Source organism: Peromyscus californicus, unplaced genomic scaffold, assembly GCF_007827085.1.
Source record: "Peromyscus californicus insignis strain IS unplaced genomic scaffold, ASM782708v3 Scaffold_16__1_contigs__length_79575227, whole genome shotgun sequence".
NCBI classification, from domain to species: Eukaryota; Metazoa; Chordata; class Mammalia; order Rodentia; family Cricetidae; genus Peromyscus; species Peromyscus californicus.
Window position 1 is genome coordinate 76,924,203 of NW_026294458.1, and position 27,510 is coordinate 76,951,712.

The 27,510-nt window shown below is 49.3% G+C and overlaps 1 protein-coding gene and 1 long non-coding RNA gene across 2 annotated transcripts; one reads left to right on the forward strand and one right to left on the reverse strand.

Moving 5' to 3' along the window:
- Positions 1–1,536: 1,536 nt before the first annotated feature.
- LOC128112288 (uncharacterized) lies at positions 1,537–7,144 on the reverse strand. The gene is made up of 2 exons (XR_008218935.1): positions 6,158–7,144; positions 1,537–4,227 (listed from the first exon to the last, which is right to left on the reverse strand). It is a non-coding gene; the product is annotated as an uncharacterized LOC128112288 (long non-coding RNA).
- A 243-nt stretch (positions 7,145–7,387) lies between these two features.
- Positions 7,388–25,073, forward strand: Ets2 (ETS proto-oncogene 2, transcription factor). The gene is made up of 10 exons (XM_052741294.1): positions 7,388–7,952; positions 11,530–11,601; positions 14,370–14,481; positions 16,353–16,472; positions 16,817–17,017; positions 18,291–18,374; positions 18,980–19,204; positions 20,006–20,269; positions 21,782–21,900; positions 22,916–25,073. The coding sequence occupies exons 2-10, from the start codon at positions 11,530–11,532 to the stop codon at positions 23,129–23,131; spliced, it is 1,413 nt and encodes a 470-aa protein (XP_052597254.1). The 5' UTR covers positions 7,388–7,952; the 3' UTR covers positions 23,132–25,073.
- Positions 25,074–27,510: the final 2,437 nt, after the last annotated feature.

Consider the following 27,510-nt stretch of genomic DNA (forward strand, 5'->3'; position numbering starts at 1 on the left):
CAAAGTCTTTTTACCCAAATAAGGTCATACTCCTCGGCATCAGCTACTAGACAGAGGTGGGCAGGGTCCATCCGTCACTCCCCTCAGGACCACACTTGCCACCCTTTGTGGGAAGTCTCTGTGCACCCAACAGTGGAATGCAAGACTGGCAGTAGGCTATATTTGAGGTGTTCATGCTAGCCACGTGGCTGAGGCAACGTAGACTCCAAGTTCCGGAACATATCTTCGAGGGGCTTCTAGGCTCCTGAATCATGAAAACAAACACAAAGAACATCAAACCTGTACCCTTCTGCAAAGCAAAGGGAGGTCGTGCATCCCTGTGCGTCGACAGCTAGCATGTCTGTATAAAGAGCAGAGGGCCAAAGGGCCACTGAGTCACTAGTCACGTCTCACACTTGACAACGTCTGTTCTACCCATCATAGGGAGAGGGGTGAGGGGTGGTGTCACGGGCCACATACACCTAAAGTCTATTCTGTCTGCTCATATGGGAGAATATTCTAGAGAAAAACTCAGAGCTAGTGTGGGAGCTTCTGGGAGCTGGCTCTGGGACTTAGGGCAAGTGATTTACACTGGAGGTGGTGATACCTTCCAGAAGAGCAATGTCACAGAAGGCTGTGACCAGGAATAATAAAAGTACGATATAAATGGTGGGCTGATGAGATGGCTTAGCGGGTAAAGGCACTTGTCACCTGACCTGACGACCTGAGTTTGACCCCTGGAGCCCACATGGTAGAAGAAGAGAAATGACACCCATAAGTTATCCTCTGACCTCCCAATACACACACACACACACACACACACACATTAAATAAATGCAAAAATTAATTAATTAATCAAAACACCATATAAATGAGAATTCTGTCGTTATAGTTTTCACCAGTTAGCAAAAGTGCATCAATTATATACCCTTAATCCTTAAATTCACACGTTGGTGGTACTTGGAGGTAGGGCCTTCAGGAGGTTTTCAGGATGAGATGAGGTCATGAAAGCAGGACCCATGTGGAATTAGAGGCTTTCTAAGGAGAGAGCTGCGCTGACGTGTCCCTTCCTCTCGTGGTACCACAGCCGTGCTCCGTAGCAGGAAGAACACAATCCTTACAGGCTCCGTACAGGCAGATGTGAAACTCGGGGAAAGGGTCAAAGGGAGAGGGTGGGGAGGACGAGGAGGGCAACAGGGTGCAGCAGACGTGCTCCAAGTACCCTGAGCACTTGCGTGAAGATGGCCTTAGTGATGCCACACAACACATTCAAAGGAAACTACAAACAAACAAACCCCCAAGGCAGGAGGAAGACCTCACCCGACAGCACCGTGCTCTTGGATTTCCATCCTCTACGGCTGTGGGCTTAATGAAAGTTTATTCTTCATGAGTGACTTGGTCTCGAATGCCTCACTGCAGCAACAGAACACAGACTGACTGAGGTTGCACAGCGTGTCTTTTTAACTGGTGGAACTTTATGTCAGTGCTCGCTAACTGACATCTTACGTTTCCATTTGAAAGGTCACAAAAAAGCCATCCAGAAGATAGTTGGGGTGATTTATTCCACAGATATTTATTAAATGCCATGCCAGGAAGCATTCCAAGCACCACAGAAAGGTAATGCCAAACCACATACAATTCTGACCCTAATGGAATGGAATACATGCTGGAGAGACAAAGAATTAATTAACAAGGTAAAACAATTAATTAATCAATTGAAAGAAATGACTAGGGAATTCAGTAGAAGAACACTTGCCTCAAAGGGGCAAGAACTCATCTCCTGCATGGCAAAACCAACAGTCTAAACTTAAAAGAACATTACATCACATTGGGGGTTTAAGAAAAATAAATAAATCTACACACTGCCATCAAGTAAGTTGGAAAAGTGTCACTGAGGCCAGGGAAGGTCTCCAGGTGGCTTAGTTTAGCTAAGGTGGATTTGAGAGGGGAGCCAGGTGAGGACCAGGGAGTAAAGTCTTGGGAGGGAAAAACTCAAGGAATCCTCTTGCCTGGCAGTTGGGGGATTTACTGAGGCCAGTAGAACAGCCCAGAGTGAGGAGAAGGTCACTGTAAAGAGATGAGCCAAAAGGAGCCATGGAGGAGGCCCATGGACAGCCGGGTCTCAAGGCATCTCACGGGACTCTGGCTTTTCTCTAAGTTAAATGAGAGCTACTAGAAGGCTTTAGCTGAGGAAGGGCTGGCTGACTGATGGAACACCACCACTCTGGTAGACATCTATAGAAGAATTCAAACTCACAAGTTCTATTGAAAAGTCATTTTCTAAATGTCAAATGCTTGCTTTTTTCCCCACTGAAGTACAGCAGGTGGTTCTTGGCAGGGAAACAGTCCATTCCTTCCGACACAAACCAAAGGGTGGGATGGAAATGAAGAAGCGGGAGGCACACTCGCTAAGTTTAGTCAGCCTTCACACTTGCTACCAAGAAGCACATATGCTCAGGCTCAGTGCCGGGAGAGGGCTGCCATTGTCTCCCCCCGACACAGAGCCCAGCTATTTTGGGGGTGGCCAAGTGTCTGGAGGAGGCTCTGCTACTCCCCACTCTGCCGGGAAGGACGAGGCTTAGGGGCTGAGACAGGACACACGGGGCTGGAGTGCGGCTCCTGGTGGGTTGTCACCATGGCCTCCTGCCTCTTCCCAACTCAGGCTGGTGCCAGAAAGGGACATGGAGTCATGTCCTCACCGTGGTGTCAAACACCCCACACAGCTCAGCCATTCTAACAGACCAGCCACTTCCCTTGTACCTGCAAACAGAAATGGGACAATTGACCACAATAAAAAGGACAGAGAGTGGGGGATCAGCAAGACTGCCCTTGCAGCAGGGGCCACCACCTGGCTCACAGCAGTGACGGATGGCTTCCTGCACCTTAGATGTCCCTGTGCAAAATGAAAAAGAATCTCTTGTTTGAAACCTGTGACTTTCAAGTTGGCAACAGCACAGCTGGAGTGCTTCTTTGGTAGGAGACTGCAGGTAACTCCAGCGTTCTGTAAGAATGTTCCAGAAGACTAGGGCTGTTGATCTGCTTCACTGAAAACTAAGAAAGGGGGTTGTCCCTCCTCCTGCTTGGACCGCAGCAAAAGTCGTATTTAATTCGGCTGCACTGGGGATGGAGAGATGGCTCAGTGGTTAAGAGCGCTTCCTGCTCTTCCAAAGGACCCAAGTTCAGTTTCCAGCATCCACCTCAGGCTGTTACATCCACAACTGCCTGTAACTCCAACTCCAGGGGTTCCAACACCCTCTTCTGGCCTCTTTGGGCATGCAGACACACACGGATAAAAATAAAATGTAAATGTAAAAGGAACAGATGGTGGGTTTTGCACTTGAAAACAGCATGCCCCTGGAGCGGAGCGCGTGGAGAGGTAACCACACAGCCGTGGAAACTGGGGTCTGTAGCTCGGCTATTCTGGAATAGATACACGCTGCTAAGAACACGTGTTCCAGGGAGTGCGGAGTCTCACAGTAGCCAAGGAACCATCACCAGACTTGGGAGGCATCACCAGACTCTGAAGACATCGCTTTCATCTCAGACTTCCAGGCCCCAGAGCTGGGACACCTGAGTTCCCACTGTTCATAAACTCTCCAGTGTGTTCCACAGTTCTCCGTGACCACAACAAACACCCGAGCTTACCCCTTCTACATCAGTTTACTGAGCACATGGCTTTGGAGGTTTGAAACTGAACTACCCCACTTTCTTAATGATTTCTTCCCATGCTTACTTAAGCCTGTTACTTTATTCTTTTGGTCTTTAATCCAGCTCGCACCTTAATCCAGGCTTTGTCTCGTCTCTGAAGGTATGTCACAGACTGAACTTTCCTTAAGCGTTGGCTGGTGGGCCTGACAGAATCATGACCAACTTAGTTTATTTGTGGTTCAGTGATCCTGGTTACTCAGAGCAAATGTAGGAGTCATGTTTGATTCAGAGAGAGAAAAAAAAAAAAAACTTAGAAACCATCTATCTGTACAGGTCTGACTCAGCACAGACACATTTATTTAGAGATTATCAATTTTACAAATAGTACGGGTCCTTATTATGAGTTCAGCTGTTCAGACATGCCTAAGGCACACCTCCCTGCAGGTTCACATCACCGTGGATTTTCAAATTGATGCACTGCAAGAAGAGATCCTTAGCCTAATAAGGAAAACAGCTGTGTAGGGTGATGGTGTGGTAGACACGGGGCAGCGCCGAGGCCAGAAGCGTGGTCCGGTCTTGAATGGAAACTGCCAAATGTCCCTGAGAAGGGAACCACACCTCCTTAGGCCTCAGTTTCCTTTTCTGTAAATATAGGCATTGACCTTATTTACTGGCTCTGTAGCTTTCCAGCTTCGAAATTCAGCATTTCAATCCCTGGTCTCTCTAACTACTGAAGCCAAGAAAATCAAAGAAGCCATGACGCCTGTTGATAACACAGGTCTTCACCCCTCCTCCTTGCTGTGAGGGGGGTAGCGTCTGTCTGTCCGCGTCCACCAGGGTAAGGCTGGGAGGCAGAGACTAGGCCTCCCTAGGCAGGGAAATGGCTGTTGTTACTCCCTACTTTCAGTTTGGAGTTGTTCTTTGTGTGACCACCTCTGTTCTGAGCTCAGGAAACAAGGGACTGCAGTAGAACCTCAGACCAGAGAAGTAAGGAAACTTGCCCCCAGGGCCACAGCTGTGTAGCCAGCAGGAGGCTGAGTGAGGGTGATCCCAGGCAGGGCTGAGGCCCAACAGCTGCTCCCAGAGGTTAGGAGAGCAGGAGCTACGCAAGGAGCCTAGGGCCCTGAGAGACACAAGAGGCCTCGGGCCAGCAGAAAACATGCTAGAGGACAGCAGGAAAAGGTTTTTTTCTCCCAGAGTTGTCCATATTGACACTGCAGAAGCCCTGCTGATCCCACCTCATACAGCATTCCTGGTACCCTTGCAGGCCAACAAACTGGTTTGGTGAGGTGTGGGATTAGAAAGCCTGACTTTATCTGTGCCTTGACCCCCAACATCAGTGGGCTTTGGGAATCAGTAGACTAGTCCCTACTCCCAGACACATTCCAGATCATACATGAATTGGGGCAATTCTGCCTTTCCACACATTCCAGGCCTCACCACTTGCCTCTGCCTCCCCGCCCTCTGGGTTCAAAGGGTCCCACACTGTGTGGGCTCTTCAAATCCTTCCTTTCCTTTTGCTTCTCCAAGGGGCAGGAACTAAGCCTCAGTCCTCTTTGTCATCGCCCCACCTCACGTTGTGTTTGCTGAGTGAATAAATGGTACACCTCAGACTAAATGTTTAACTTGGAACTGGGAACCCCCGAGACAGTGCTATTGACCAGGATCACAAGGTAAACACAAACCAGCTTCCCAGGAGGCTGCACCACACTGTTTTTGAAAAGGATGGCTTAGTGAGTTAATCATTTTTTCATAATTATGCCCAGATCCTAAAGAACTCTGTCTACATTTCACTCTCTAGGTATTTCGTATTTATGCTATTTCATATTATGTCTCCCTTCTGATCAGAGAAGGGAGACATTCGCCCTCACACTCCGCCCCCGCAGTCCACCTGCTCACTCCGCTTAGGAACCTTCCCATCTTCCATTTCCTCCTAAAACCATTGACTTTTGATCTCAGAGCACAAGGGGTGTGCTTTTATTAGATTCAATTTGCAGGAAGGCCCCAGGTTCCCTGTGAATTGAGCCATAATAGTCAATGAATAATCACAGGGCTCAGCCAGGCTTCAGTAACTAGGAGACCGCCCAAGAAGACGAAGGGGGAAAAACAATCAGAAAAGGTGACTGTGTATCCGTTACATTACAATGTTCCTAAGCATGTAACTGCCCAAGGCTAAGGTGGATCAACCACCAAACAGGGGCCGGGTGGGGCCGCTTGGGCCAACCCAGGTCTCCTTCTCCAGAGGACAAGCCCAAGGACAAAGGTGCCTGCCGTCCCTGAGCCCTCACAGGTCTGGCGTCCATGCTTCTGGCCACTGTTGCTTTAGACCAGGTCTCCCATACTCAGAACTATGAGGGTCGGGGCTGCTCTCTCGAATGCCTTCCTTCCCTCTCATGTATACGACAGATTTGGTTTTGTTTTCCCCAGAGATTTTCCTAAAATGCTTACCAAGGAAAGCTAAGGTTGCTCTATTATGTGGAGCCCATCCCTACGGAGTTCTCAGCCCTGCTAGCTGGCCTCGGTGACTCACCGCAGGTGCTGTGTGTGACGGCCATGTGACAACTTCTGCAGCTTTCTGCTCAGCGTTACCAAGTGCTGCCGTCCAACGGTCGGCCTGAGCAGCCCTGAAAGGTACGCGGTCTTGGCTCAAGAAGGCCCTTGGTGACCAAGGAGCCCCTCCGCACCCAGCCACGAGCGACCGCAGTCTCTAGAGCACATATGAAGGAAGAAAGCCGTCCTGTTTGGGGTACCCGAGCTTCAGGAGATCGCTCTGTGTGTGCCAAGCTTCTCGGACACACGGTCAAGGTGTGAGAACGGGCAGAGGGAGGCAGGAGGACACCCTCCTTCAGCTGGCACTGGAGTGCAAACAAGTCAGTACCTTCTGCTACAGCTAAAAAAAAAAAAAAAAGTTAACATATGCGGCTCCATGTTTCCATGGTAACAGACTAGGGAATCTGTGTCTGTTGATGGAGTTCCTCCTTGACCTGAGTTCTCTGGTCCAGACCTGAACACACACTGGGAAGCCAGTGAGGAAGTACACACTGAGGAAATATCAATTCCCTCCGAACGCAGCTGTTTTAGCTTAGCGGATCCGGCCTTGACTCCTGAAAAGGTGATATACCAGAGAGAACTATCAAGTGCATCAGTAACTCAATTGGCCAATAACTTCAGATGGGGGAGTTGCCATGGAAACCCAGGAACCCTGAGTACCAGGGAAGCTGGAGGCCTTCTACTCCTTTCCCATTAAGGCTGACCTTGGAATGTACCAATTATCAACCCCACGGCCTTGCCTAAGCTGGACATCTGCCAATTCATATTCATCGCTGGTATCCACCTAAACTTTTCTACTCAATACTGAACATGCATCTGTGCTTGCAGAGCGAACGCACAGGTTCCCAACCATGGACTCGCCACTCTCCGATAAACGTGGAAACTACTCTATGGCTGGTGTTTTTGACCACGATTCCGAGAGACCCACGCTGGACTTGGCACGTAGTTGACCTGGTAGACTAGGTAAAGTAGAACACCAATGCCTTCCAGAATTATTAAGACTGGGTGCTCGGCCAAGTTAGCGCTAAGACTCGGCTCAGCTCTAGGGGGCGCCGTGCCTACCGAGGCGGTAGGAGGGGCCTCCCCAGAGCCAGGCGGCTACGCCACGTTCTACTCTTCCACTCGCGACTCGGCCACCCGCCCACTTTGCGCCTCCCTAACCTCACGTAAGAGCCTTTTCATGACGGAAGGACCAGGGATCAGAATCCACACGTAGTTCCAAGCACAGGGCCGGCTCCACAGCAGAAGCCTAACCGCCTAACCTGAGTGCCACCACCTCCACTAGCTTGGACCTGCGGGCAGCCGTGCGTCGGGGACGCAGGAGGACACGGCCCTGCCCTTCCCGCTGGACCTCCAGGGCACACGGCCCGAGCCGGGCCCCCAGGAGCAGAGGCCAGCAGGCAGGCGACAGCGGGCTGCAGGGGCGCACGGCAGGCCCCGGGAGGAGCGTGGACCCGCCACTGCGGGAGCACAGGTCTCCTCCCACGCCGGCCTCTAGCTCGCTCCTCCTCCCCGCTCTCCCCGTCACCCTTGCTGTCCCCTCCCCCGGTCCCCTCCGGCCCTCCCCCAGCTCCAGAAGAGCGCGCGGCCAAGAGACCGGGCTGGTTACTTCCTCCACCGCGGCTCTGAGCACGCAGTGGACACCGCCGAGCCCCGCCATCGCCCCCGGCCCCACGCGCCCGGACCGGCCCTCGCCTCGCCGGGCCTCGCGCGCCCGGATCACCGCGATCTCCTCTCACAGCCGCCCTCCGGCCGGCCCTGCCAGCTGCGGCGCGGTAAGAGCGGCCCCCGGTGCTCGACGGTCCGCGGGAGGGACTCCGCCCGGGGTGGGGTGCAGTGCGGACGGCCCCTGCTCCAGCCGGTCGGTCGATCGCGCGTCCCAGAGCCGCTCCGGCTGGTTCTCAGGCACCCAGTGGCCTCGGCGAGGGACCAGGGCACCGGGCAGGGCGTGGGCAGCCCGCTTTTGTTTTGGGGAAGCCAGTGCCCGCCTGGTACGGTTGCTGCCCGGGGCACGCGACTGCGTTTCTCAAGGGGGCTTGGGGCATCCGAAGAGGGTGGCCGAGGTAGCCCCAGGTTTGGAGTGACTTGACTCCGGGAGGCGCTAGGCCTGGGAGGATGTGGGGGTGTCCGGAGCCTGAAACACCTGGGAAGCTGCGACTCCCAGGAACGTGTCACCTGCTTGGCCAGGTCTGGGCCCCCGTGCCCCGGCCCTGCGAACCGCGCACAGGGCAGCGGCCAAGTGGGGGTGCGCATGGCTGCGCTGCCTTTATTTTTTTCTCCTTAAAGCATATGAATGAAGGTGTAACCTAAAGCGTTTGTATGTATATTTGACCTGTTTTTTTATTTGTTTATTTTTTAATCTTGTAAGACTTTGTGCTAACCTGCACTCAGTTTCAGCGGAGCTTAAAATAGTGGTTGACTCGCTACTTATTTAGAAAGTAAAGCGGTGAGCAATCCTGGTTGGAGACAGGAGTCATTTAATCCATCAGTTAAGAGATAGACTCGCTCCCTGCTGTGGAAGCTCCAGTGCCTTATCTGCCTGCCCACACCGCCACCGATCGGGAGATACATCTCAGTGTTAAGCTTTTATTAAAATTCTGAGTAATCTCACAATACAGTAAATTTGAACACCGTAGGCCCCACAGGGAAATAGTCTAACTCTCATATCTGGAATTAGTCATTCGTCTCTCTAAACTGATCGCGTTCTAAGCGAAAAGCAAAGCAACTTTCAAAAGGTTTTGTTCTTCTGAAATTTACCTGAATACAAACCTGTGCTTATGTAAGTGGTTACCTGTTCCAATAAGGATACAGTTGTCAGTGAAATTCTTGTTTTAAAACTTAACTATTCTCAGGCATTACGTTTGTGCCATTTACTCCTATTCTTTTTAATCTTTTTTTTTTAAAGTACAAGTAGCAGTTAGTCTCCCGAGTACCAAAGGGTCTAAACTTGAAAATTCATTTATCTAGAGTCTTGACTTGTCCCAGGAGTTAGCAAGCACATTCAGTAGGATAAATGAACTTAAATTTGATTAGCTGTGTGTCTGCCTGAAGCCATTTAGTAGAGCACTTTAATTCTACAGGGTTTTTTACAAAACTCATTAAAAGCGGGCCAACAAAGGAACCCTGTTCTGCAGCTGGTAATTACAGCTCTTTATGTGGGAGTGGGAACCTCCCTTTTCTCCTCCTGTTTGTACACAAAAGGCAGGGACGCTCTGCCCGGCCTTCCACGGCCATTCATCTCAGGAGCTAAAAATCAAAATTAAGTCCACAAGTGTCTGCACACACGTTGGTCCAACAGAAAGCCCTGACCCTGGAGGGACCATGTGGACATTTCTGGCTCTCTGATTGGTTTTCTGCTTGAGGCTTGTTTTTAGTCAACAGGTTACAGGGCTGACTCCCTCAAAGTAGGCGACATGAAGTTCTCAGTCGGTGAGCATTTCACAGGGTTGTGGCAAGAAGGCCTGCTTTAATTGTCGTTAGGTGCTCTCTGCTCCGGTGGGATGTAGCAGGGAGAGCCCAGTCATTCATGGTTTAAGGCCCTGCTCACCTGAGGTGTAATCAGCCCCGGAGGAGTGTGGCCCCAGGCCAGTGACTCAGTATCAAGGCTCCAGTTGCCTCCCTGTAAGGTGATTTTAACGTTTGGAACCTGGATGCAGGAGGATTGAGGAGGTGGGACTTGGGGCTTCGTTCACATGAGGAGCTGGGAGCTAGGCATTCTGTCGTGGCAGCATTGGTTTGCAGAGAATATTGAATCCTTAGTGAGTGTAGACAAGATCATATTCCAAGGGAGACTGAACAAATGTACTCACTGTGGAGACGGGCAGCCCTACCCTGCCTTCTCCCAATGCTGCCCTTCCTTAGGTGCTCCGCAGCATCTGTGAGCCACGTTAGCCCAGGTCTGCATATCTGAGCTCCAAACAGCCTCCCCCAGGGCCCCTTTCTCTGCCCTTGTTGCCTTTTATCAAGGTGTAAGTGTGTGCATGTGTGCACACGTGCCTATCAGTCTATACACATGAGTTTGTGTTTAGTAGGAAACTGTTAAGACGCCTGCCTTGGCCATTATGTCGACTGTAAAGAGGACAGGGAAAAGAACAAAGCAAGTTAAATCATTCTTTAAGATTATGCTATCTGCTGCCTCTAGTGAGTTCTATCAGTTGCACACTCATTTTAGTGAAAGTGTTTGTTTAACAGGTGGGTGCACATGGAGGGGAGCAGGTGTGGGCCGCTGAGGGGTAACACCAAGGAGCTGCGGGTGGCTCCTGTTCTGTAGCTTGGAGGGTGGGGAGCCGCCGGTGAGTGCTGATCTTTGGTGAGTGGACATGAGGTTCAGTGGCTCGGTCTCCACCACTCTGGTGGTGTCATTGAAGGCCTGCCTGATTTCGTTCAGCATATCACTTGCTTGACCCAGAAGTACACATTAGGGCCCCAGAAAAATGTTCAGTCCCACTGCAAGTTACATTTTTGGTTTTTCTCTTCAGTGTGCTTGAGGCAGTCTTAACAGGTCAAATTGATTTGGCTATATTCAGTAAACCTAATGTATTCACAACATTATATAAGCACAAAGTAAATAATTCAAAGAACTGGGATGCTTTCCTTTTCCCTTCTAGTTCCTAAGATCTCATGTGCATCCTCACTCAGAGCCTGCCTCCCTCCACAGGTGCCTTGCCCAGTGCCAGTAGCCACAGTGGCCAGCTGGTGGTCAGCCCAGCTCTGGTATAAGTCCCTATTGTTAAAGCAAGGCCTAGCTTCTTGAAGGAATGCAAAACTGTGCCACACACAAAGCAGAGATGTTCTGAGGTCACATACTCAGAGGCTGAGGGTCTGCGATGATGAGGGGCTGGATGACTGAGGGCCATGTGTTTCTTCCGCATATCTCCGAGAATGGTGGGGAAGGGGTGCTCTGGCCTGACTCCCATGGGAGGGTCCAAGGCAGGTGACTCCCTGTGGCTTCCATTAGGTTCCCAGGTAGAATTGACTGCCCTGTGCAGCAGGAGGTGGTGGCTTGTGGCCCTGGTTGGCACCACCTAACCTCTCTCCAGCTGCCCATAGAAGTGTTGCTGAGACTCAGGGCACAGCCTCCTTGCTCAGCTAGCCCAGGATGTGGGGGCCGCCCATGGAGTCTCACATCTAAGTGGAACTCTTAGGACCCTCCCCACCCCCCGCCGCCACCACTGCCACGGTTCTCGAGAGCTACTTTGTCTGGAGCCTTTTAAATAAGAATTTCCACATTCAGGCATGTGTACTCCTGACTACAGTGTTCCCCCCAGCTGAAGACTGATGCCACTGTATCACTGTCACCTTTAAAATGTGCTGCAGTGGTAACCTCTGTGTCTCTTTTGCTTTTTCTTCAAGATGAATGATTTCGCAATCAAGAACATGGACCAAGTGGCCCCTGTCGCCAACAGTTTTCGAGGGACACTCAAGGTGTGTGCTTCTTAATTCAGTTTTCTTGACAATTTCGGGAATTGCATTAATAAGAGAGGAAAACCCATGTTGAACCAGGTCCCAGAAAACTGGTTCTGGTCCCAGGTTTTAAATATCTTACCTGTGTGTCTCTGGGGGAAATTGTTTACTCTCTCTGAGCCTCAGTTTTCTGCACCATAAAATGGGTATTGTGATGCTGTTTGTACCTGTACCCCAAGATATGAAAGCAGTTCATTTGCAGATGAGGTAGCTGCTGCAGTCTATTCATGAGGCTCCTTTCAGATTGGACGAACAAGTCAAGGCCCATGATTCTTGAAAACAGCTGGAGAGGCTGTGTCCACCACCTTTTTATCCACTCCGGAGTTCTCATGGCTGATCAAAAGGCTATTTATTTTTTAACTTCTTTACATTTATTTATTTGTACCTGTGTGCTCGTACCACAATACACATGTAGAGGTCAGAGGACAGTTTGTGGGGGTCACTTCTCTCCTTCCTTCCACCATGTGGGCCCTGGGGGTCAAGCTCAGGTCCCCAGGCTTGGCACCAAGTGTCTTTACCCACTGATCAATCTCAACATTCCCAGAAGGCTGTTTGTAAACTGAACGAGCTGAGAATAGACATCCTGGTGCTGTTTCCGTCAGGAGGGGCTGCACCCCCGAGGTTACAGGGAGGTGCTCCCCTGGTGCAGCAGCAGCAGCAGACCTGTTTCTACAAACCCCAAACAGATTAAAGGAGAAAGAGCTGGCTCCCCTGTGTAAACACTTTTCATGTCACGTCTGTGGGACACTCTTGTAGCATAAGCTGGGTAATTTCGTTTGTGTGTGTATGTGTGTGTGTGTGTGTGTGTGTGTGTGTATGCACGCACGTGTAGTAAAGAAGCCAGCCATGAGTGTCTCTCTCTATTGCTCTCCACTTATTTTTTGAGACGGCATCTCTCCCTGAGCCTGTTGCTCACCGGCTAGGTGACTGGCTGGCCTTCAGGCGCCAAGAGCCTCCTGTCTCTCTGCTCTCCTGTACCAGGATTCCAAAACCAGGACAGTCTCTAGTGTTGGTTCTTGCCTTCCCCTTATTTGAGGCAGGGTCTCTTGTCCGCTGCTGTGTACACAGAGGCTGGCTGGCCCCGAGCTCCTGAGGACTGTCCTGTCTGCCCCCCTTCTCAGCACGCTGGGATGACAGACAGGGTCCCTCGTCCAACCTCACGCGGGCTCTAGCGATCCCAACTCATGTCCTCAAGCTTGCCCAGCAATGCTTTTCCTACTGAGCCATCTCCCCAGTTCCCTGAGCCGTTTTTAAGGTTATGTGTCTGGGGCAGACTCCAGAAGCAGGACCTGGCACCCATTTTTCTATTACCGTGAAGTCACCAAATCCCAGTGCGTTTTCTTGTTTGATTTAGTCATGTGTCTTAAGCATGGCAGAAATGGTGTAAGGAAGCCTGATGGAGCTGAAGCCACATACACCCCTAAGAAAAAGCCCTTCCGTAAACGGAAAGAACTTGCTATGTCCGGATTCGGAGAAGGCATTCACCGCCAGAATCTATGTTGAAATGCATAGCAAGGCTTTGCATTGTTCTTCGACTTCCTAGTTTTAAAAAAAGAACTTCCAGAAAGACACTTCCTAGAGGCCCAGGCAAGGCGTGGGGGAGTTTTTGTCTGGCATCTCTTTAATATTTCGCGGAAATCATCCCCACATAAAGTCCCCTGTACGTCCAGTGGAGTGCCTCACATTCCTCAGTGGGCCTGCCCTCCTGGTCACTGGCAGTCCTGGGGGGCGAGGGCTGGGGCTGGGGCTGGCAGCCGCCCTCTTGTGCAACACACGAGCCATCCGCTCTTCTGCGTTTCTGAAATGAAGGCCCAGCACTGAGCTGATTTCATTTGTAAATGTGTTACACATTTATTTGCCCATGATGCAACACACGGGTCATTGTGTTACACACGATGTGGGATTTCCAGATTATGTTGGGAAATAGGACTTTTCTTCACGTTTCCTAAACAAGCCGTGCAGGGGCGGGTCGGCCTTGTCGGGTGCGTTCTTGGTGCCTCTCCCTGCAGGGCTGCTGTTTTCCATAAGTGTTGCGTATGTGAGATCATGCAGCCGTCTGTCGGTCTTTACGTGGGTATCTGGCTTTTCCTGAAAGATGCCTTTGGAAGTCTCCTTGTAGTTGGTTTGAAGTTTCTTTTCCACGATCCTTTTTTAATTTTATCATGGAAAGTATTAGGGTTTGATTTTTTTTTATTGTTGTTGTTTTTCACAGATTACTATTATCTGAACCACTGGAGTGATGAGGGAGGCTTCCCTCAAATTATTTCAAGTAGTGGATACTTCAAAGTAACTGTCCAAAGATAAGAACAGCTTATTATTGTTTCAACTCCCCATTTCTTTCCAGCCTTCCCTTTGAGTTTGAAGTTCATTATACCAAAACACCCCGTCTGATGAAATGGGTGCTGGTCTTCTCTGGAGCGCCCCTCTGTGTGGTCCTAAGACTCTGTTGCTTTTAGATGTACTTAACTTATTAATGTGATTATGCGGCTAAAATAACGTCCCAGGCCGTCTGACCCTGTGAGAGTAATGAAAGGATTTAGAGTGAGATAGAACTGTTTGGATTACTTTGAACTTTTTAGGAAGTGTGCTTCCAGTACTGAGAGGTCATTGGCCCATGCTGCTTTAGAATGGCCGATGTCATCAGGACCCGTGGTAAAGTTACTGTGGCCTACTAAGAAAACACGTCCAGTGAGTTCATGCTGCGTCTCCTCTCTTCCCTGTGCCTGCAGCGCCAGCCAGCCTTTGACACCTTTGATGGCTCTCTGTTCGCTGTGTTCCCCTCTCTCAGTGAAGAGCAGACACTCCAAGAAGTGCCCACGGGCTTGGATTCCGTCTCCCATGGTAATTCGCCCCTCCAACCTAGCAGAGATGGTGCATAGCTTCCTTCAGAAGCTGGGTTAATAAAGCCATGACCAGTTAATAGAAACAGATCATTCTCCAGCCAAGAATGCTGATATCTTGAGTATTGGGTCATTCTGGTGTCTTTTTTTTTTTTTTTTTTTTTTTTTTTTTGGTTTGTCGAGACAGGGTTTCTCTGTGTAGCTTTGCGCCTTTCCTGGAACTCACTTGGTAGCTCAGGCGGGCCTCGAACTCACAGAGATCCGCCTGGCTCTGCCTCCCGAGTGCTGGGATTAAAGGCGTGCGCCACTGCCGCCCGGCTCATTCTGGTGTCTTCAGGTGCGGTATCCGCCTGTGAGCTGAGAACCTGTTGTCACTCGTGGCCAGGGACTCCAAGAGTCCCACTTGGGGTGTTTTCAAACCCTTCCTCATCTCCGTGGTGTTTTCTTCAAATGGAAGGGAGTGGACATTGAGATGTGTCTCGGTTTCTAATGCTTAGTTCACATTTCTCGTTAAAACACCCCAATGTGCGAGCACGTGTGCATACACACACACACACACACACACACACACACACACACACACACACACACGCACACACCCTTTTCCCTTTGAGTTTCGGGACCACAGATTACTCTTGCTCATCCTAACCCATCTGTATTTTGGTAGTAGCCCTCACTACTGTTCTTTATTCTGCTCAAAGGACTAGCATGTCAGATACGTCTCTACAATTACTTCATGGAGTTATTGGCTGGACACCTTCCAGATTGATTTGTCATATGAAGTGGGTGCTGGAAAACATAGCCCAGAAAGATCTATCAAAGCGCCGTGCTTTCGTAAGCATGACGTCGTCTGGCAAGTCATTTATCGTTCCTGAAATTGCTGAGAGCATCAGAGAAGACTGTTTTTCAGGAAAGTTTGGGGTGGTGCCTGTTCCACAGTGCAGAGTGTTGTCTGAGACTGGCAGGCCCAAGTTCCCCTGCCGCCTGCCCAGCTTGATGGACACAGTTCCCACCTCAGGCACTCAGTCACTGAAGGCAGCCAGGGACTGTCCAACCTTTTGACATTGCAATATGACATCGTCATCTACAAAGGCCACACTCAAGAACCGTGCAATCAAGCTACAAAAACAAGGAAACTCTTACGTCTTGAATACCTCTGACAATTTTGCGCTACATTTGTCGCTGTCCGTGGCTGTGTACAGGACGCAGGCTGCAAGGCTGGACACACCTGAAACCTTCTGAACAGAAACCATACAATTTAAAATGTTCAAACGTGATTTAGGTAGAAGTAGTGTCTCTGTGTGTTCCTGCTTTATGAAGCTTTGCAAAATACAGTATTTGATTTTTATTTTAAAAGTTTAACACACACACACACACAGAGGGGACTTTGCCAGGTTGTCTTGGAACTCCCTGTGTAGCCCAGGTTACCTCATCCTCCTGTCTCTGTTTCCCAAATGTTAAGATTACAGCTGTGTACAAACTCATTTTTATTCTAGATTCTTCTTTTTGTAAGTGGAATTCTAAGAAGCATAATCAGTTTGGTTCTTAATGCCATTGCTTACTTTTCTTAAAAGAAAAAAATTGCATGTCAAATTATCTCCATGATTATTGTAATAGAGTATACTTTTTAAATTTTTTTTTTTCTTGTTTGCTCTTGGAGTTTTTTGGTAATTCTGAGTATGGAACCCAGGGCCTCCTGCGTGCTAAGTGAGTGCTCAAGCACTGACTTGCACCCCAGCCCCATGGCTGTATTCTGTTAAGGAATCCTGTTGAGATTTGTGATCACAGCTCTCTGGAGACTGGGGCTTATCCTAAGCTCCTGTTGACATTGCCACCCTGGTCCTGATGTCCCTGTGCTTTCTCTCTCTCTAGATGCAGCCAGTTGTGAGCTGCCCTTGCTCACACCCTGCAGCAAGGCCGTGATGAGCCAAGCCTTAAAAGCCACCTTCAGTGGTTTCCACAAGGAGCAACGGCGTCTTGGCATTCCCAAAAGTAAGTGCTGGGCTTTGAGGCTGGGGAGTCCCTGGAAGACATGTGAGGGACTGGTTTGGCTGGGCCTGTCTTTAAGATGCTCTTAGTTGTCTTGCAAGAAGTAGCAAGAGTGTAGGAAGAATGCAGCTGCCCTGTGCTGTGGCCTGCTGAATGTCTAACCCTGCACTCATTAAACACCAAGTGCCTCTGGTGTCCTAGAACACACCTGGGTCACGGCACAGTGGTGTCCCGTTCATGTCGTGGGTTTGGAGCTGCCCAGGCTTGGCGAGTTGTCCAAGGCCACTACGGCCTCCCTGCCTTCCAGCTGTTCACCAGCGTTGTCCTTTCTCGCCTTCCCTACACAGACCCCTGGCTCTGGAGTGAGCAGCAGGTGTGCCAGTGGCTACTCTGGGCCACCAATGAGTTCAGCCTGGTGAATGTGAATCTGCAGCGGTTTGGCATGAATGGCCAGATGCTGTGTAACCTCGGCAAGGAGCGTTTTCTGGAGCTGGCACCTGACTTTGTGGGTGACATCCTCTGGGAACATCTGGAGCAGATGATCAAAGGTAAGGCTGCAGGACTTGGGGAGGCAAGGACCCAGACAGCAGGAAGGTCTGCCCTTCCACCTCGAGCTGCCCGGTGGCGCAGAGTCCATTGCTTTAGAACACCCCCAAGCGAGTCAAATGGGGAGGCGATGACAGGTCTTCATTCCATGGAGGGAAGTGTGTGCGATGTTCGTGCCAGGTGTAGCCACAAGGCAACAGCCTGAGTCACCAAATTGCTGGTTGTTGCCAGGCTGCCCTGGTTACGCCAGCTCAGAGCACCTTGGATATGTAGGCCAGCCAGGGTGCCAGGTGGGTGAGCTCACTGGAAGAGCCAAGAGAGACAGGGATGCTTGAATGTAAGGCGGCATACGCAGATCATTGTGGATTTTATAGGAAAATTACTCCAGTCCACTGAGGATTTTGGAGTGCAGGCTGTAACTGATCGACTCATACACAGACTGAAATGTTAAGGGTAAGCACTGAACTCAGAAATCTCATTGAGGCTAGAGACGTTCTTGTCTCAGACCTCAAAGATCAGCGAGACCTGCTTAGAAGATACCTGGGTTTAATGAGGGACAGTTAGACTAACTTAAGTTAAAAAACCAAAAAAGTAAGAAAATGGTTAGCACCATAATTAAACACATCTGCTTTTCAACGTATAAACTCAGAATCTCATTTGGGGTTCTGTTGTCAGGGCTGTTTAGTTATGGCTTCCTAGAGCCAGGGAAACTGACTTTAAAGACCCCCGATTCTCTGGGGACGTGGACTGGTCTTACCCACTGCATTTCCAGGCAGCTGTTTATACGGCGAGCCTGTTCAGCGTGTGTGTTTGTGTTGCTGGCTTCAAGGGGTGGAGTTTGTGATCGTGTGTTCCCAGTAAGGGCATTTACACAGAACACACACTTGCCCTGTGGACCTCACGACATCCCAGACTAACCTGTAGAGGATGTTAAGCCTCACAGGGGCAGGAACCAAGTCCATTTCCTTCACCCACTGTTTTCCCAGCCCCAGGACAGATGGCGTTTCATAAACATCGGCGTGAAATGAATATACACAAGTTGGACTGTTCTAGACAGTGATGTCATCCCAGATTACTAGAAAACTTACCCCAGATTATTAGAAAAATGTATCATAAATTTTTTTTTTTAAAAAGACACATAAGGGGGTTGAAATGAAATGGAATGCAAAGGGCAAAATGAGTCATTCGGATATCGGCAATACAGGAGCGTGGAAGTGTTGCTTTTCTTGTGGAGTTTTTAAACTGGGTTTGATGTCTTCTTTGTCTATTTTTCAGAGAACCAAGAAAAGACAGAAGACCAGTATGAAGAAAACTCACACCTCAACGCGGTTCCTCATTGGATCAGCAGCAATACATTAGGTCAGTCAACTGACCATTTCTTAAAATCTCTAGTTTTGGTCTCTCAAGCCCCTCAGGTAGCCTAGACCTCTTCCTGTGGTGGCTACACATGGCTATTGCCCTACTAAGCAGCTGGAACATGGCAGATCCACGTGAAATGTGTAATGAGAATCTAAGACTCTGACTCATCTCTACTAACTCAGAGGTCATAAAATGAAACCAAGAATATAAACTATTCCTTGATGAGTTAGGATACTGTTTATATATTGAGGTGACCACTGAGCAGTTAAAATGGATAATTGACTTCACCTGTTCCTGGGGTTTTTAATGTGGCCACTGGAAAACTTAGCCTTGCTTAAGGGGCTCATATAATCTCTAGGAGTCAACACTGTTCAAGGCCATTCTAACCATAAAGAGGAAAAAGAAGTCTGGAGACACCAATGTAGTATAGCAGAGGATGTGGCCTCAAATGTGTGGAAGGCAGTTACTGTGCTCTGAACTTGGCACCCAGGACACCTGTTTCAAAACAGGGTCCCCTGGGGGTGGCCCACAAGGTCGGGTGAGGGTCTTAGCTGTTGTGATGGTGACTTTAACAGCTCTGCCATCTGACCCATCCTTGCGTTCAGGCTTCGGCATGGAACAGGCTCCATATGGAATGCAGGCACAAAGCTACGCCAAAGACAGCCTCCTGGACAGCATGTGCCCGCCCTCTGCGACGCCTGCAGCTCTTGGCTCCGAGCAGGAGTTCCAGATGTTGCCCAAATCTCGGCTCAATACCGTCAGTGTCAATTACTGTTCCGTCAGCCAGGACTTCCCCGGCGGCAACTTGAATTTGCTCACCAACAGCTCTGGTAAGAGAACATTCTAGAATAAGGTTGTTGGTTTGTCCTGGAAGCCATTCAGGATGAGAGATGCTTGGTCAGGACATCCTGTCCTCTGCCATTGGAGCAGGAGGTTAAAGGACGGGGTCGCCTTCCGTGTGACTTTCCAAAAACGCACAGCCTGTTTGAGACCCTGGTCCGAGTTCTGTAGGTATCGAGTGAGCAATACCAAATAGCTTAACCACTTTAAGCTAGCTTCCTTGCGGTAGGGTACTCTTGCTGAGACACATGGGAATGTTCCAGATTCCTGTCCAAGGGTGTAACAGACACCGTCCTCACATCTCAGGTGGTACATCTGGTTGGATGAACACAGCTGTGCACACCTGTGTTACAGCCATCCACGTGGAGATAGAGTTTCCAGCTTATCTGTAAGGTTCCTTCCTGCCCCTTCCCAGCCCTCTTCATCATCACAGAGTGGTTTCTGCTGTCCTGGGGCTTCCCAGGGATAGGCTCCTGCTAACTGTTTTCTTCGGGATTTGTCTATGTTGTACCATTTCTTCTTTCTCACGGCTATGTAGTGTTCTACATTTTATCCACGTGTCTGTTGGAGGAAGGTGTTACTTGTACAAAACCTTATCCTAAGAAATTAGCACCTGAGTTTAAGAGTGCGTGGAGGGGGTCTGAATGATGCTGTCCCTGAAGTGTATATATCTGTACTGGGGGTAGCTGGCAGTAATGGAGGAACTGGTGCACCTGAATCGATGACCCAGGGCCACTTCTCACATCTTGGCGGGGTCTCAGCGTGTGTTTGGTGGGTTTTTTTTTTAACAGGGAAGCCCAAGGACCACGACTCTGCAGAGAATGGCGCGGACAGCTTCGAGAGCTCAGACTCGCTGCTGCGGTCCTGGAACAGCCAGTCATCCTTGCTGGACGTACAGCGGGTGCCTTCCTTTGAGAGCTTCGAGGAGGACTGTAGCCAGCCCCTGGGCCTCAATAAACCGACCATGTCCTTCAAGGACTACATCCAAGAGAGGAGTGACCCAGCTGAGCAAGGCAAACCGGTTATTCCTGCGGCAGTACTGGCCGGCTTCACCGGTGAGCGTGCACTCGGGCCCGGCATCGGGCTCCTCTGTGACTGGCGCAGTGGCTGTCGTGCTGCTGTGACACTTTTCCAAGTCTGGCTGTGACACCCACACTCTGAGGTTCCCTGAACCCAAGTCCCACAAGACCAGGCTTGCAGAAGTTTTCACGTTAGGATCTCGGGGCGGGAGAAGATCCCAGGCCACACCCTCTACCTGGGACAGGACGGGGAGGGTGGGAGAGGGGACAGATGGACAGACTCGTCCTGGCTCTGACTCACACTCTGGATCTCTAGGAATGTAAACTGGCCTGGGGAAGGGCGGGAGCTAGCTCACAGGCTGCCAGCACTATTTACCTCTCTTGGCCTCCAAAACCATCTGAGAGGAGGAGAGAGCTCTTCTAGGCAGAGACCGAAGGAATCTTAAAGCTGTTTTTAGAACAAGACAATTTCAGAACTGGGGCAGAAATACCAAGAATGTTCATTTTCACTGCTGCTTCAGATGCCTTTAAATAGACCCTCTTCTCATATGCTGGCCATAAGAAGCCACTGTGGATTTAAAAAAGAAAAAAAAGCCACTTAAAAAATATAAGATTAAAATGAGGATGTGTGGATTTTTTTTTCATCATCAAAAACAAATGGCTACTTATATGTATAAAGACTCATAAAGGGGTTTGAACCTAAGGCCGTTTTGATACCTAGGAATCCAAGGATTACTAAGAAAACCCCACAGAATTAGGAGTGTCTACCTGGATGGTAATAGTAGTAGTACTGTTTGTTGGCTAGCCCAGCCTGTGGCCAGCGGTGTTACCACGGGTAGTGTGGAAACCCATCGGAGAATCAGTTCAGAGGTGGCAAGCCCTGGTGGCCACTGAAGTGAGTCAGCTCAGTCTGGTTCCATCTGAGGCCTTTCTGTGGGTCCCCAAAGGCTTTTCATGTTTGTGGGCAAGGTGACAGCTGGGCTCAGGGTCAGATCTCAGTTTCCTCCCTGAACCACGATAGGGAACCAAGACGAGTTGCTGTCCTGAGTACATCCTTAAGGAAGACGAGGCTGCGGGAAGCCCCCCCACCCCCTCTCAAGGTGGTAGCTCTGAGTGTGGAGCTAAGACAGACAGTTGTCAACATAGGTTACCCCGGGAGTATGCTGTGTGCAGGAAACTGTCTGCACGTGGTCATGAGAGATGTGCCTGTGAGAAAAAGGCCCTTAACACCCACCTCAGCCCCCGTGGGGTGTTTCTAGAAATAGAAAAGCATGAAACAGCAGGAAGATTGGTGCTGATGAGGGTTGCTAGCCCCGTATCCTGCTCCCAGAAGGACAAACACAGTGACCAAGGGAGAGCCTTGGTCCAGCCATCTCCTTGGAGGAGGAGTGGGTAGGAAGGGGAGGTTACCGCAGCTTCTGCCCATCAAAGTGTCATCAGCAACGTGCCCGGTGGGGTCCATGTTCTCAGGACAGCCTGGTCACCGGGAGGGTCAGATCCATGCCGACCTGGCAGAGTCCTCAGTAACCCGCCTCCCTGTGTCCCCAGGAAGTGGACCGATCCAGCTGTGGCAATTCCTTCTGGAGCTCCTCTCTGACAAGTCCTGCCAATCCTTTATCAGCTGGACCGGGGACGGATGGGAGTTCAAGCTTGCCGACCCTGATGAGGTATGACCGCTTGCACTCACACTGGGTTCATCCCAGTTCATCACATTGGGTTCTAAAGCTAACCCTGGGCACAAGGAAAGTCAACAGAACCAGCAAGAGCCCTTCTTCTGCCAGGAGTGCCCTGGCTCTTGGGCTAGCTGACCTGAAGCCACTGCCTTGTTGGTGAATGGCCTGGGGTCCCTAGGGCAGTGCCCTCCTTCCACGTCTGTCAGAGGTTCTCTGGTAACCCCCAGCAAGTTCTGGAGGGAGTCACCTTTGTCCCAAGTTGGATAAGACACAGAGCAGCCAGGCAGCCTTCAGGGTTGACCCTGGGGCCCTCTCCTGGAGATGGCTGTGGTAGGGCATGATGCCAGCAATAGATGTAATCTGCCCCCGTCTCTGTGTCTGGGGGAATAAGCGTGTCTCATGGGGCAGGACAGTCTCTACAGCTATCACGTGACTTGAAAGGTGTCTCCATTGGCCGAGTGGCTGCCTGGCTTGCTCACATCCATGGCTTCTATCCCCAGCACCACATAAATTAGGTGTGATGGCACATGCCTGTCTGCAATCCCAGCAGGGAAGTTGCTGTGGATATCGCTCTGCAGACAGGAAAACTTTCAGCTACAGGAAGTAGAGGTTGGAGGATGAGTGGCTAGCCTGGGATACACGAGACTCTGGCTAGCCTGGGATACACGAGACTCTGGCTAGCCTGGGATACACGAGACTCTGGCTTTTTAAAAGAGTGGGGGCGGGGAGGAGTCGAAATAAGAATTACGGAGGATGGTTGACAGGAAATGTCCCTGTCTGGGGCACTCCTGGTTCCAAATAGTTGGCCCCAGGAGGCTTTGCTGAGATGGAGGTGGGGGCAGAGACAGGGATATCACTGGCCCTTGTACAGAGAAGCATCTGTGCACATTTAAAGTGGCCCAGACAGGTGACTGTCGGGTCCTTTAGGGTGAGCATCTGGGGCCAGGGGAGCCACTCGTGGTTCAAGAGTGGACATGGGTGACTCTGGCCTTCCCACGTCTTCCCACAGGTGGCCCGCCGATGGGGAAAGAGGAAAAACAAGCCAAAGATGAACTACGAGAAGCTGAGCCGGGGCTTACGCTACTACTATGACAAAAACATCATCCACAAGACGTCAGGCAAGCGCTACGTGTACCGCTTCGTGTGTGACCTGCAGAACTTGCTGGGGTTCACTCCTGAGGAACTGCATGCCATCCTGGGTGTCCAGCCTGATACAGAAGACTGAGGTCCTCAGGACAACCCTGAGCTGGCCCCAGGCCCGGGGACTTGAGTGGGAAGCCCGTCCTGACCCACTGTTCCAAAGACCCATGGGAGGGCAGGATGGAACCCCTCTGGGAGTCGTCAAGCAGCAGCGGCCTTCTTTCATCCCATGCCTCTTCCACAAGGCCAACTCCCCAGTGGTGGAAGGTGGCATGGCCTCTCTGCCCTGTAGCGAGACCCGGAAGGGAAGAGGCTCTGGGGAAGCCACGGTAGCACCGAGCAGGCTGTGTGCCGATCACAGTCGTTACGGCTATTTGAGATGCTCCAGGGAGCCAGCACGTGATGGACGCACAAACTCTGAAAAACACGGTTTTTCCTTTGACCTTTTGCCGTCAGGAGTAGCAAACGCAGAAGCCGCCTCCTCCTGAGAGCGGGCTAGGCAGGTGGAGAGCAGCCATGGCTCCATTTCGGAAGTCAGTTTGTACATATTATTGTATCTTATAATGTCAGAATCCGCCAGCAGTTCTATTTAACAGAAATTGTATATTGTATTTAAAGTAATTATAACTGTGTTTGAGTCAAGAATGCGATACCTGATAGGTTATCTTTTTTTTTCCATTAGCACATAGAAACATCATCATTTTACACAGATTTAATCTCTTAGAGGCCGACTGAGAGAAATCATAATATACTGTTTTCATTTGATTTTTTTTTTTCCAACAGTAATGGGGTCTGAGGGATGATCCCTGGTTTTTACTTTTGTTTTGTTTTGTTTTTGTTGTTATTTTAGTTCTGACTTGCTCATTATCTGGCCAGGACTTTGTATATTGGGGTTTTTTATAAGAAATTTAATGTTATTATTTTAGGGGGCCTCAGGCCTTTCCACTTCCTCCTGGACTGTAAAGTGAAAGCTGTAAAGCAGTATTTTTCTTGACAAATGGCACGTGTTTTCCACTTCTGCATGCCTTAAGTCGGTTTATACACAAATGTATTTTATTTTTTGGCGTACCTGTGTTTTCCAGGCAGCCTCCCCTCCCCCAGCCAGCCATTTTCCTTCCTTCGCCCCAAGGTATTCTGTGTGACTACAATAAGAAGACTATTTTTGGAAATATATGACTCCTTTTCAGAGATCAGAAGGGATTTATGTAGCAGCTATTTTTACTGCAAAAGTAACTCACTGGAAAAAAATCGTAATTTGTACGAAAGCTTTATTTTTATCTTAGCTCGTGTAAAGGGAAATGTGTTGGGCAGGGCCGTCGGGAGGGATCTTCCATCTGCCTTGACCTTAAATGAAGCAGGGCACTCCCCATCTCGCTGACCTGCCGTGTGTTCTTACCGTCTGGGTTGCATGTTCTTCTTTCTGCTCCTCCGTGCCCTCAGAGAACTTGCTCCTCTTATGTTCTTGGCCGTGGATACCCAGAAGCACAGACAGGGCAAGCAAGACGGGAACGGTGTGGTGTGGGTTGTTTGATGTTCTCATCGGGTGAAGCACTCACTCCGCCATGAGACTTCGCACTCTCATCCAGCCATTTGCCAGCCAGGGTGGCCTCGGAGCCAGCAGGTGATACTGATAAAAGAGTCATACGACCGACCTCGCAATGGATGCAAGACCAGCTGGGACCTGCTGTGCCAGTCCTGGGAGTCTTAGCCTGCAAGCCCAGGAAGAAAAAAAAAAATGCTTTGCAGTTAAGCAGAGGATGCCTTTCAAGTGGGACCTGTGTGTCCCGGGAGACACGGACTGGGGACATGCTCCTGTCAAAAGCTCAGCCATCACTGCGGTTGATAGCAGCTGAGCCACATGAAATTGCCACGTTTAGCCTGAGTTTTGTCTGCCAAGACGGCGGCTTTACACGGTTGAATCTAACCGTTATGGAAGTTCTTGGAAGTCTTTGGCATTGTCTTAAGTATAAAGGTTTTGTAATTTGGCCTTTTCTTCCTCAAATAATAAAGTATTTGGTTTATGCCAATGCCTCCTTGTAATGTTGGCTCCTTGGAATATTTCTCCTTCCCAGTCCAGACGCAAAGGAGGTAGATGAGGACTTGAACCCGTTCTGTACCTTCATCTGTATGGCATGAGAATCTGGTCTACAGCTCATTGGTCTAGAAACAAGATGGGATCCATTGAGCCCTTCCTCAAGGAATTAGAAAAAAAAAAAATGTTTCTTGTGAAAAATTACCTAGGAAAAGATTGGAATAGAAAGATTGGCCTTGTCTTCATCAGAAGTCTGGAGAGAGGAAAACTTTAGGAAGCTTGTGTGAAATGTTAGGATTTGAAGTTGAAGCCACTTTTCATTTGAGGCCACACATTCCCCTCACTGGAATTCTGACAGAGGTAAGACAGCAGTATGGCTCATGGTCACAGAATACACGTTCTGGCTCCCAGGCTGTTGCCACACTCTAGAATCCACAAGTATGTACTAAGAAGCAGACCACACCCAGGCCTCACAAGTTTCCCAACTGCCTGTGACAGTGTTAAGACTGGGAGTCGGCAGGGGGTAAAATCAGTGTCTCACCCTCCAGGGAGCTGGCGGCCAATGAGTCGACCACAACCCTATTCATCCCTGGTTATCATATTACAAATTAATTTTTAAAAACTAAGTCATGGCCAGAGAAGTAGGGCAGCTCTGCAGTGGCCCTCACCTGTTCTTACAGAGGGCCCAGGTCTGGCTCTCAGCACTCACCTGGAAGCTCACACACACCAAACCTCCATTTCCAGGGGATCCAACACTCCTTCCTGGCTTCTGTGGTGATGTGAGCATGTGGTGTATACACACATGCAGACAAGTACAAAGTTTTTAAATGTTTAGAGTTTTCATTCAAAATCATACATTACGTATTAGCATAATAGCATTTAACATTTTTTCAAGTATATTATAGCATTGTTTTCTATGTTTGCACATCTCTTTAATGTTTGGGCTCTTGTGTCTTGAGTATATAAAGGAAGTCAGGCCTAACAGATTCATAATCAAATCAAGGAAGCACATTCAATGACTGTCAGATACTGTGAATATTATGTGATACTGCAACATAAACACAAGAGGAGAGGTCAGCTGTGATTGGGTGAAGCCATACAGCAAGCCTTCTGCTACTGTGTTCTCTCACATCAGTTTATCCTGGCTCCTTGCCCATGTGTAATTTTGTAACTTGCATTGGTTATTTGGAAAATACCGACTCAAATGAGAACACAGTTTAGTAGACACTGTCAAAGGGTTACTGGACTTAATATCATGCCCAACTTTACAGAAAAGCTCCAGGAACCTTATCAGGCTCACAGTGACATATACAAATTCTTGAACATTGAAAGTTCAACCTTTGATCATCAACAACCATCTTTTCCTAAATTGTTTGCTTTGAAGAATCAAGCTTGTCTCATTTAATTTTGAGAAACAACCAGCCAAATATCCATGGTAAGTTATAGTTTGCCAATTGTTCTTTCAGGCAAAACCTTATTTGGATGAAGTGGTTAGTTTAGCTGGTAACTCTAACATGGCTGCATTTCCTTGGGGCTGTCACCATATTTATTCAGAATGCAGCAGACTTCTATTACAGAGAAGTTAGAGGTCTGTTCTGTGAGCAAGTGGATCTTAACTGCCTTATCAAATCCATTTTTATATGTGACCTTTGTCGGGGGTTCTTTATTCTTTACAATGTGGCGAAGAAAGCAATGACGTCAGTCTGCTCTGACCTCTGAAGAGGCGCCAGGAGTCTTAATAATTTTTGTGTTTGCACCAAGGCCAATGTCAACACAGTAAAAAAGAGTAAACAGATCGATATTATTAAAAAAACATTTTTAACCTTAAGGAGAGCTGTGAAAGCATCTTAGAAACCCCAGAAGCACACTTTGAGAGCCGTTCTAGAAAGGAGAGAAGCTTGCACAGAACCAAAGGAATAGACTATGGCAGAGGCAGGCAAATGAGCCCTGGACCCCTGTAATCCAGTGCCCTGGTAACCATTGCATCCCTCCATAGTTAACAAGGATGCATTTTTACTTAAATACTTGAAAACTCTCCTTTCTTGTTCCTTTATGATACACCACTCCAATTCTAAACCTTCTAAGACAATTAGTGTATTTTACCACATATATTTGATAGTTCTGAATCATATTGAAATGTAATTATCTGTTTAATAAAAGTGTTAGTTCTCTGTCACTAAAACAAAATACTTGAGATAACCTGTTTATACAGATAACAGGTTCTTCGGGCTTACAGCCTGGAGGTGCCAGGCCCAGGGTCAGCTGGCTGCACTGTGGTGAGCAAATGCTTCATGGTGCCATCTTTGGGCACAGCAGAGTTCCCTGGCTTGTGACCAGAGAGCAGCAGAGAAAGAGGAGGTGTGCTCCATGTGATCTGGGGACCCATGAAGACCTCTCACCAGGCCCTAATGGGGATCAAGTCTTCAACATAT